Source organism: Carya illinoinensis, chromosome 13, assembly GCF_018687715.1.
Source record: "Carya illinoinensis cultivar Pawnee chromosome 13, C.illinoinensisPawnee_v1, whole genome shotgun sequence".
NCBI lineage: Eukaryota > Viridiplantae > Streptophyta > Magnoliopsida > Fagales > Juglandaceae > Carya > Carya illinoinensis.
Window position 1 is genome coordinate 605,507 of NC_056764.1, and position 11,397 is coordinate 616,903.

The 11,397-nt window shown below is 39.3% G+C and overlaps 1 protein-coding gene across 1 annotated transcript; it reads right to left on the bottom strand.

The window, feature by feature from the left end:
• Positions 1-7: 7 nt before the first annotated feature.
• On the bottom strand, positions 8-11,290 carry LOC122291875 (carotenoid 9,10(9',10')-cleavage dioxygenase 1). Its single transcript, XM_043099898.1, has 14 exons — positions 10,899-11,290; positions 9,779-9,849; positions 9,640-9,654; positions 9,120-9,231; positions 8,706-8,805; positions 7,956-8,018; positions 7,527-7,637; positions 7,259-7,443; positions 6,812-6,950; positions 2,275-2,392; positions 2,095-2,196; positions 1,577-1,828; positions 726-837; positions 8-284 (listed from the first exon to the last, which is right to left on the bottom strand). Exons 1-14 carry the CDS (start codon positions 11,130-11,132, stop codon positions 255-257), a joined length of 1,644 nt encoding a protein of 547 aa, XP_042955832.1. The 5' UTR covers positions 11,133-11,290; the 3' UTR covers positions 8-254.
• Between the last annotated feature and the right edge of the window lie 107 nt (positions 11,291-11,397).

An 11,397-nucleotide genomic window follows, 5' to 3' on the forward strand; every position in this document is an offset into this window, starting at 1 on the left:
TGGAAAATAAATCATAACAGAGGTAAAGGCTGCCATTAAGAAGTATCATGACTGTGCCTCAGCTCACGGGGGTAGAAAAACAACGTACATACTTCTTCCAGGTCGAGATAGTAATTATTACAACCCGTATGATGTATGGAACTATATCGTCAAAGTAGTGAGTGCTGCCAGAGAGGTCTCTTGCGTATAATTTACATGGATCAGCTTTCATTCTCTATTTAACATACATGATGCAGTCTCCAAGTGGCAGAAAATCATAGTTTTGCCTGATCTTGAAGTTGGTCCTGTCCAAAAACCATGAATACAAATTGGAATCACCGGAATAACAACAGTGCAAGCAAAATAAGTTAAAAATCAAGAACTATCTGAGATGTATGTAACAACTAACAAGGCAGCTTTGATAGTGAACTAATAAGTAGGGGGGAAAAACACTATAAACTGCTAGGCAATGCTCTCATCTGGATAGCATATTTCTTGTCCTATCTCCTTTGGCATATCTGATCACCATTGAGTATCTCCTAATTATCATTTTCCAATGCTTCTTCCGTTCTAATCCTACTTTCTATGAGCTGCATTTTATGTTCTATGTCAATCCTGTTCGTCCTAACCTTTTTGTCCTCAAAACTCTTTGAATTTCAACCTTGAAATTAATTTCCAACTCTAGAGTGATAAAGAGAAAGCTAAAAAAAGAAATTAAATCCCGAAGCAGTTAATTCAACACTCACCTCTGTCACAAAGAAGGCATGGAACCCGTATGGAACTCGGTGGGGCAAGTCAACAACTGCAATAGGATCAGCTGACATTGTTTTTGCATCAATTACATGCACTGATGATTTTCTGCATATTTATAAATCAAGATTTAAGACCATGTCCTCATCATATAAAAAAGTTAAAAAAATCAAACTTAAAATCAGTCACTAAGAGACAGTTGATAATTTCACCAAGCTTCTGAAAGAAACGCTGGCTATAACACTACACTGTTACTTTGCTGTCTTGCACATCATTCTTAGCGATGTTCACAGTACTTTTATTTCCAAATTTGATTTCTTAAAATGCACCAAAAAAGAAAAAAGAAAAAAAGTAAAGAAGCATAGAAGACTTCTTTTCTCGTTTCATATGAGTCAACGCACTGTTCACGGTACCACACTTTAGTATTCATCTGTTCACTTCTGACTCACAACTCAATAGTCGTTGTAGAAACAACCTCATGGAACATATTTAAAAACATGGTTTCATGAGCTTCATTTGACCAACAGAAGTGAGTTATTAACATAGCCCCTTGAGTGACACTATGAGTTTCCAACTACTCTGTTTTGCTTCATGGAACTAAGCATGGTGTATGGAAAAGCGAGTAGATCTTGTGTGGATCCAAACGAGTCAATGCTCTCTTATCCATAACATTCATGATTTTCGCCCCCCTTGAGTAGGTTTTATAGCCTTCTCATTTTGTCAAGATTGTCATTGAACTAGCTTTCAGAACTAGGAAATGCCGAGACTGTCAGATTCCTCACGAATCAGTTTCATATTCTAAAAAGCATTTCCTCCAGTTAGCAAAATAAAAAAGCATCAATCATACCCTTTATTCTCATCATGCACAAAGAATATTAAATAGCCATCATCTTCTTCTGAAGTAATGCCAGGCAGGCGAGGGACAAAAATAGCCTCAGAACCAAATCTGCCGGGTCCCAAGTCATAGATGCCTTTAACATTTCCTCCAACTTCAAGCTTTGTTTTTCCAGTCTCTGGTTCAGCATGCAGATCAAATTTGATAATCCCCTTGACTTTTGTAATGTTGTCAAGTATGGTTCCATATACATATTGCTGTCTCCTGGTTACCCAAAAAATAATTAGTAAAAATAAACGATGGAATAAATAAGAAGATAAGTGATTTGATGCCCATGAGAACATAATGAATTAAGCACGTCTGGGAGCAAAATGATGAAAGGAGGCAGCGAAGCAAAAATAAATTCCCGAACATACACATAAAAAAATATCAATAATATGGCCTTTCAATATTGAGCTTTCATCAGCCACATCCGGAAACCAGAATTTTTGCAATTTTGAACAGATCTATCACCAAAACTTGATGGATACCTGCCGGTGTAGCTCTCATTAACCCTTGGGAAATCAACAGCAGACACTGATAACTTCTTCTGTGAAGCTAGACCAGTTTTCATATTGAATCTCATCTCATACCTGAAAAGAATACTGTCAGAAATACTGAGGCATGCATAGAGCATTGAGTTTTCATAAAATGGGAAAAGGTTATCCTACAGCTCGTTGCAGAAGTTTTCAAGATTTTCTTTGATATTCCCACTGACCATGTCCAGATTTGGATTCTCAAGGCGACAAGTGATCAGAACAACTTCATCCTCCTCCTCCCATGCATTGGCTAATGAAAGGAAGTCACTAAAAAGGTCAGAATGGACATATAAAAAAACAGAATTAACTTCCATTATAGCTCAATCATAAGTCACACATGGCTATATATTTACAAATCTAGAAAGAGTCAAATCAACAAAAGCTCAATAGATGGCAACAGATAATCTTGGTCCTTCCAGGTTGACTTGACCAAGATAGAGGCCATAAGGCTAATTCTAGAATTATCATCAGCATCTCATGGAGTTACGATAACAGTCAAGGCTAAGGAAAATTCACCACTTTCTATCAGTCAACAAATAGATGTAAGATCAATGGGAAAGAACTGTCATGGCTTGAAGAAGAAAGAGAACGCTGCTCAAAATCAAGGACAGAGCCAAATACATTCAAGAAGGTTTTTGCTGGACATAGAACTGATTGACCTGAAAGATTTGGGTAGCCAAGCCCAAATGGTAAGGATATCTTAATGCAAATAACAAACAAATAGCTCACAATAATTGATATCCAAATTAATTAAGAGGGGTAAGCTGGCTACATTGTCAATTAACTAGTCTCGATAATGCTAACTGTTGGGTTTTGGCTTGATTTCCTGCTGAAAATGTATTTTTTGGGGCTTGGCTTGACTGTGGCTTGACCCTGGCTCGACTGTGGCTCGACCCTGGCTCAAGCTAAGGTTCCGCTCGACCTCCGCTCGACAGTCCGCTCGAGCGAACTCATCCAGAGAGTTTCGCTCGACCTCGGCTCGACATTCCGCTCGAGCGAACTCATCCAGAGAGTTCCGCTCGACCTCCGCTCGACTGTCCGCTCGAGCGAATTCATCTAGAGAGTTCTGCTCAACTGTCCGCTCGAGCGAGAATACAACCCTAACGTGCGCTCGACACTTCGCTCGACGTCCGCTCGAGCAAATGTTCTGATTAGCGCCTTGTGCTATAAATACATCATTTTCTCTTCATTTTGAAGAGCCCTCAGCAGCCAAGTTAGAGAGAGTTTTGAGAATCCTTTTGTACACAATCCTAAGAGTCCATTGGGTGTATTGGGGCTTTAGGATTAAGGATTTTTTGTGATTAATACTCTTGTACTCCATCTTTGTTCATAGTGAATTTGTTGAAACCGACCCCGACAGTGGACGTAGGCTCACATTGAGCTGAACCACTTAAACCTTGGTGTTCTTTGTGTGCTTGCTGTTTATTTTGTTGCTTCCGCTATTATTTATTTCAACTTAGCCTTTGTTTGTTCGGTCCATTCCCAACAAACTGGTATCAGAGCGTCAAGCTCTTTGCAAAATCTTGAGGAATGGCTATGGCAAAGTTTGAAGTGGAGAAATTCGACGGTCAAAACAGCTTTAGCTTATGGCGCATCAAGATGAAGGCTTTGTTACGACAACAAGGCTTGTCGAAAGTTTTGGAAGGAAAGGTATCCGAGGATTCTCCTGCATCGTCAAGAGAAGAAGATGAGAAGGCACATAGTGTCATTTTGTTGTCACTATCAGATGGAGTTTTGAGGGAGGTTGCTGATGAGGAGACCGCTTTCGGTCTTTGGTCCAAACTTGAGAGCTTGTATATGAAAAAGTCGCTCACCAACCGTTTGTATTTGAAGCAGCGACTATACACTCTCAAGATGAGGGAAGGTACTCCTATTTCCGATCATCTAGATGAATTTAATAAAACTATTATGGATCTAAGGAATATTGATATTAAGCTTGATGATGAGGATCAAGCATTAATTTTGTTGTGTTCGTTGCCGGTATCATTTGAAAGTTTTGTGAACTCGATGTTGTATGGTAGAGATACCATCTCCTTGGTAGATGTAAAATCTGCTTTGAACTCTAAGGAGTTGAGAACAAAATTGTGTGTACAAGGCACGAACAATCAAGCCAATGGTTTGTTTGTGAAATATTCCTTTGGTGGTAGATCTAATGGAAGAGGTTCGGATTATGGTGGGAGTAATTCCAGTAGTAGCTCTAAATTTAACAAGAAAAATGTTAAAAGTCACTACTGTCATAGATTTGGTCATTACAAGAATGAGTGTCCCAGATTGAAGGAGGAAAGTAAAAGTTCCTCCAATGTTGTTAGCGTTGAACAATCTAACAACTCTGATATTGTCCTAACAGTCAGCGGCTCTAGTGGTCACTTTGGTAACAAGTGGGTCATGGATTCAGCTTGTACATTCCATATGTGTTCCAGGATAGATTGGTTCACTACCTATGAATCAATCAACGGTGACTCCGTTTTGGTTGGAAATGATATGGCTTGTGATATTGTTGGGATTGGTTCAGTTGAGATTAAGATGTATGATGGAATCGTTAGAACCTTGTCTAACGTTCGGCATATTCCATCTTTGAAGAAAAATCTTATATCTTTGGGCATTCTTGACTCCTTTGGTTACCAGTATTTAGCTGGAGGTGGAGTCATTCGAGTCTACAAGGGCTCTTCGGTGGTAATGATAGGGAAGAAGACAGATGGTCTTTATTTTCTTCAGGGCAGTACAGTGATTGGTGGAGCATCTTCAGATGTTCCAGATTCAGGTATTACTCATTTATGGAGCATATGATTGTGCCATATGGATGAATGAGTATGGTCATTTATGAGTAGGCAATTTTTTGCTTTGTGTAATCAGAAGACAGAAAAGCTTGATTTGTTTGTTTGCATTGTATTCTTGTAAAGCAGTGCTGAATCAGGTTTGCTGGAGTTTATGTCTTTGTGATTTTTTAGGGGTACATCTAGTGTGATGCGGTGCCCTGTTTGTACTCATATTTGTTGATGACCATTTGAAGAAGAGTCTGGATTTGTTTATCCTTGTTTTGTGATGTGTTTGATGTGTTCAAGCATTTGTGAAGGCTAGTGATCTACAGACAAGAAGGTAGAGCGTTGTTCATACCATACAGTTGGGTCCACTCCACAGAAATGGAGTAGTTGAATGGAATGAGTCGGACTCTTGTGTGAGAGCCCATAGTATGCTTTTGGATTTGCCAGGCTTGTCTACAGATTTGGGTGAAGCGGTCAACACAACTTGCTATTGGGTGAACCTTCTCTTCTTTATAATTTGTTTTTTCAGTTGTTGTTTCCACAGGAAAGGAGAGCATGGTTATAGCAAGAAAGTGGAGTTGCTGGGAGAGCTTCAAAACAGAGTGCAGGTGGTACTCTAGATCATGCTATTGAAATTAAGTATGATTTTGATTTTGGCATTGACGTACAGTGAGAGCAAGTCTACAGTTTTATCTGGTAGATAGAGGAGACAGTTTAGTCACCTTTGGGATATGCTCATGCAGACTTTGAGGTGTTCTTACTTTGGCGGAGAATATTTATTGTTAGTCTCCGTGTGTATTCAGAAACCGTTGTTCAAGTAAGCAGTCTGTTTCAGTGGTGCGTTGTCTTTTGTGTGAAGAGGTTGATTCTTCATTAGGACCAAGCTTGTGATTTGGTCAAATTGTCTATGGTATTGAAGACTTTTGGGTGGAAATTGAGTTCTTCAAGGATAGACGTTGTGTTCGGGGTTTGTGATTCCCCTTTGGTGATTTGTTGGTGGGAATCGATTCCTTGGTTATTGGTTCTTTGTTTGGGCTTGACGGAATTCAAGCCAAGGTGGAGATTTGTTGGGTTTTGGCTTGATTTCCTGCTGAAAATGTATTTTTTGGGGCTTGGCTTGACTGTGGCTTGACCCTGGCTCAAGCTAAGGTTCCGCTCGACCTCCGCTCTACAGTCCGCTCGAGCGAACTCATCCAGAGAGTTTCGCTCGACATCCGCTCGACATTCCGCTCGAGCGAACTCATCCAGAGAGTTCCGCTCGACTTCCGCTCGACTGAATTCATCCAGAGAGTTCTGCTCGACCTCCGCTCGACTGTCCGCTCGAGCGAGAATGCAACCCTAACGTGCGCTTGACACTTCGCTCGACGTCCGCTCAAGCGAATATTCTGATTAGCGCCTTGTGCTATAAATACATCATTTTCTCTTCATTTTGAAGAGCCCTCAGCAGCCAAGTTAGAGAGAGTTTTGAGAATCCTTTTGTACACAATCCTAAGAGTCCATTGGGTGTATTGGGGCTTTAGGATTAAGGATTTTTTGTTATCAATACTCATGTACTCCATCTTTGTTCATAGTGAATTTGTTGAAACCGACCCCGACAGTGAACGTAGGCTCACATTGAGCTGAACCACTTAAACCTTGGTGTTCTTTGTGTGCTTGCTGTTTATTTTGTTGCTTCCGCTATTATTTACTTCAACTTAGCCTTTGTTTGTTCGGTCCATTCCCAACACCAACCAGGAGCAAAAATAGAATCTTCAAAGCTACTGAATATTCTAGCAGTTCTACATGATTAAACATAATCTAAGGGCAGAAATAATTGGTTTGCCACCAGCAAACTTCATCTAATAAACAATATGAATTTAAAGAACAAGTTGGCCTTAAAGAAGAGAGAGCAAGGCAAAAAAGCATACCATTATGGAATATGAAGCAATTTGGAAGCTCGAACCATTTGATTAGCAGATCATCCTTTGCATACCGAGGAAGTACACCGAAGCGAGCTTTTTTCGTTGCATCAAATGTGAATATCAGCTTGTTCTCCTTCACCATTTCCTGCAAAACCAAAGTGTGATGTAACTGTGTAACTGAAATGATGCTTGACAATGCCAACAGAAAACGAAGAACAGTTTTTCCCATCATGTATACCATTACTAACCCCCCCCCCCCCCCCCCCCCCCAAGAAAAAAAAAAAAAAAAAAGAAAGAAAAAGAGAAAGAAAAAGAAGAAGAAAGAAGCCTCCTTCAGGCTAGGGTTGTTTGACTTGGTCTTTCGTCACTATGCATCCAAACCAATGTCGTGAATATAATGGTAATTTGAGCAGGTTAATATTTCTAACAGTCCCAACTTTGCATGTGTCATACCTTTGGTCTGAAATACAATGGAAGATCCATGAAAATTGCATAGTTCTCAGTAATGGCAAAGTCATGCATCATGATGGGATCTGGTACTGTTATTGGTACTGGGTCATGCATGAAACCATCCTTTGAAATTACTCTGTAAGTGATATATGGTGGTGTATGTGCATAGCCAAATGTAAACATTTCGCCTGCATGAAGATATACTCGAAGTTAAAAGGAAGCCTTCCATTACAGTGGCTTAACAGACTTCTGTCAAGGATGATGCCTTTACCAGTGAATGGATCAACCTTTGGATGGGCAGTGAAAGAATGAGTCAATCTCTTGTCATAATCCAGCATGCCAAGTGTTTGGAGATCTCCATCTTCCAAAACTTTAAGGACATCTACATAATGCAATGCCAACAATTTCAATCCCACATCAGAAGCAAGAAAGTTGCAGAAAGTTCTCTGCTAGAGTCCATATACACACAATTAAATTGGCATTTCTCCATGGTCATTTTTCCCCACTATGGAAATCAATGGATTGTCATGTTATTAACAAACTATGCAATCCATAAATATCCAAAGAAAAATCTATGTGCTGGCCCAATGGGGATGCATTTGACATCTCTCCCCATCAGGCTCTCTACTCAATGTCAATCCAGAGAAATAAATCATTTTCCTTTTATTTTAGAAGTAGCAACGAACGAAGGCAAGCTTACAAGGTTTATCTGCTTCTGAAAGTGCTAGAAGTTTCCCATGGTGATATATGAGAGCTGTATTACCTGGATGTGGGTGGCAAACAGTTAGTGTCTGTCAATTCACAACAGGATTACTTAAATAGAAAATAATATATGAGACATACCAATACAAACATTCAAAAATTGATTTTGGTATGGCACATTTAGCAGAGATACTTATTGATGGATCCACACATGCCACATGGGCGCATTAAAGTGGTATACACGTGTGTTTGCTGGGGAAAATGCCTCGTGAGGTGGAGCTCAGCAGTCTGAATCTCTCTTGTCCCCAAGGGTACAAACTCACATTTGATAGAGAAAAATATATGATGCGTAGAGGCTCTGTAGCTCAAGTTCAAATCTTAAGCATAAAAAATAGCGAGTTTTTTTTTTTTTTTTTTTTAGAATTAAATTAATGGAAATAAAATTGTAAAACACAGTATGTTAACCAAAAGATTTGCCACCAAAGGTTTAAAACAAGCATTTGGAAATCTTGTTCCGGTAACCAAGTCCTGTACGTCTGTCCTAATGTTTGGGGATTCAATAAGAAAATACCTATGCACTCACTAATACCCAACATTGGAGAGACCATGCACCTAAGCAAAATCTAGAACAAAAAAAGTGTAGATATAAGGAATAATGTTTTTTGAACTTTAATAAAAAGGTGTGCACACATAATCACAGATGATGTCTTTCCATTTGAGCAATGAAATGAAAACAAGGCTAAACTACCTGTTCCAGTTCCATATGAAACATCTAATACTTTCAGTTTTGCTCTCAGCATTTGGATGTTCACCATGAGTAATCCAAACATCCCCTTAAGATCTCCAATCTGAAAAAGATATTAAGATGAACACATAAGACCTCCGAACTAAAAAAATACAGCAGAAGATCATCTACTCTTGAGATTCTTATCTCTACAATCCCTAAAACCACATTTCCTTCTTTATTGATGGCAATTGCTTTTCCTCTGTGACACCCCCATTGGCAGTAGAGTTCACAAGCACAGGCATGTAACACAGAGAGAGAGAGAGAGAGAGAGAGAGAGAGAGAGAGAGGGGAGGGGGTGTAGGGAGAGAGCACGTGAACCACCCAAATGAACACACCAGAAAAATAAATAAAAAACTTTATAGCTAACTGTTGCACCTTCATAAATTTAGCACCTCCAAAATACTCTTCTTGTTTAAGTCGAGATGTCCTCACATAGCGGGAGACATAGGTTGCTTTCCCATCTTTGATGCGCAGACCATGAACCATGCTGAAATGTTACAGATATAATCTAATTCCCTTATTGCTTTTACTTATAAAAAAATTCCCTTCTTGCTTTAACAGATTAATAGTAGATGCATATAGTAAGTTCCAAACAACTCTCACAAGTCCTCAAAATAAAAAGAAACATTGGGCAGGCTGAAAAACATGAAACAGAATATTGAAACATAAACAACTAAAATGGATATTTTCCTTTCAGATCATAAGATGTCCGCAGATTAATTGCTACTTTTATCTTGAACAACTTTGGGAGTCTCCACTTAAACATCCACATATTAAATGCAGCAAGCAAAGAGACAGAAGTTATTATTGGATAATGAAGCAATATGTTTAAAATCTATGTTCAATAAAACTTGAAAGAAATTCTGTTTGAATAAAGGAAAACAAAATCACGCACCCATCTCCATCAAACCTGCAAGAGAGCAACAAAGAGAATAAGTACAATATTCGCCTTGTTTTGGGAACCAGTTAACTATGCTTCTTACAGTTGACAAAATATCCTAATAAATATTTCTATAGAGGGAAAAAAGACAAACCAGTGATATGCAGCCACAGGGGAGAATTTTGGGTTGGGACCCACCCTAACAAACTCTCCATTCAAGCAATCCTGCAAGAAATATTTCTCATTCCATGTCATGGGCAATGGAAGCATGATAAGATGCAGCTTGAAGCAATAGAGAAATAAACAAATAATTGGTCAAAATCTCAGCCATCTTTACTAGAAATAAATGAGTACATCTTTACAAAGGGATAACACATATCAGATTCAAGGTGATAAGAAGTGCTCCAGATGACTAGTTCATGCACGGCAGGGACAATTTATTACATCCTTGAAAAGGAGGTAGAATACTAGGATTTCCAAAAAAAGTGTGGGCCAATGAGGTGAGGCAAACATAACACCTTATTATTTAACCCCCTGTGCATTTTTGTGTGTCACAACAAACAGTGGCCTATCCTGTTTTGGTGAGATTTATCTGCACACTGGCAGCGAAATGCTCAGGTAAAATTAACAACAGGAAACTAATCAGCACATTACTAAATATGCCTTCTTACATTATTTCCAAAAAAAAAAATACTCTTTAGGTTCACACAACGACGTGACACTCACATTCCTAGACACGAGACTTTTAAATCAAACATTTGCACCGGACAGGAGAACCGGCTATGTATAACATGCACACTTCAGACACTAGTCACACTACCCAAACATAATCGCTCATTAAGCCAGAATTTGAGTAATATTTCATAATCCACTTATCAAAATATTTCATGATCTATACAATTCCAGACCATTGATATAAATTTCAATTAAAACGATTATCCTATCTGAATTTATGATATACCGAGATTAACACATCATCAGACAGTAAAATGTACTAAAATTTCCCAAAAAAAAAAACCAAAATGAAACTCCAAAGTAATTTTCTTTTTAAGCGACGTCCAGGAAATTAAAATACCACTTAACTTGAATTCTATGAAGGTTAGGGAACAAAAATTGAACTCCATAACACTCCGTATGGTTGATAAAAATTGGTATAGCTGTTCGTCCCTAAATTATTTCCATTCTCACCCTATACCAAACAGACCCTCGAGTCCTGAACTCAAGCCACAATGATTCACACACACAATCAGTGGAAGAGAGTTAATTTTCCGCACCGGGAGGAAGCCTTTGACGAGGAGGTCGGTGGCGGGAGGGGTCTCGTCGTGAACGGGAGCGAAGTTACCGGAGAGATAATGGTGAGGCAGAGAAGTGTCGTACATGAACTTGACGATCAGCTTCTCCAGAAAGTCAACCACCTTCGAAGTGAGCCCTTTACTAGGCTTCGGGTCCACCACCACTACCGACCCTCCTCTTCCTCCGCCGCCTAAGCTCTGCTTCTCCTCTGCCATATTTCTGTGTGTGTATGTCTATCTCTCTGAGTGCAGTAAAACGTAAGATTGTGAGGTTGTAGTGCTGTCGTTGGTGGATTATGGTAGTGTGCCGTGTCTCTTCCACTCTCAGCTTTGTTGGTGAATATACTGCCACGTGGCTTGAATTTTCTAACTGAATGGTTGGTTCAAGAATGTCTTTTGCTGCATTGCCGTCTAGATAATTTGTTTGTTAATTCAATGGTGTTGTATGGCTCAACATGGCGCTGATTCGATGCGCCACAGA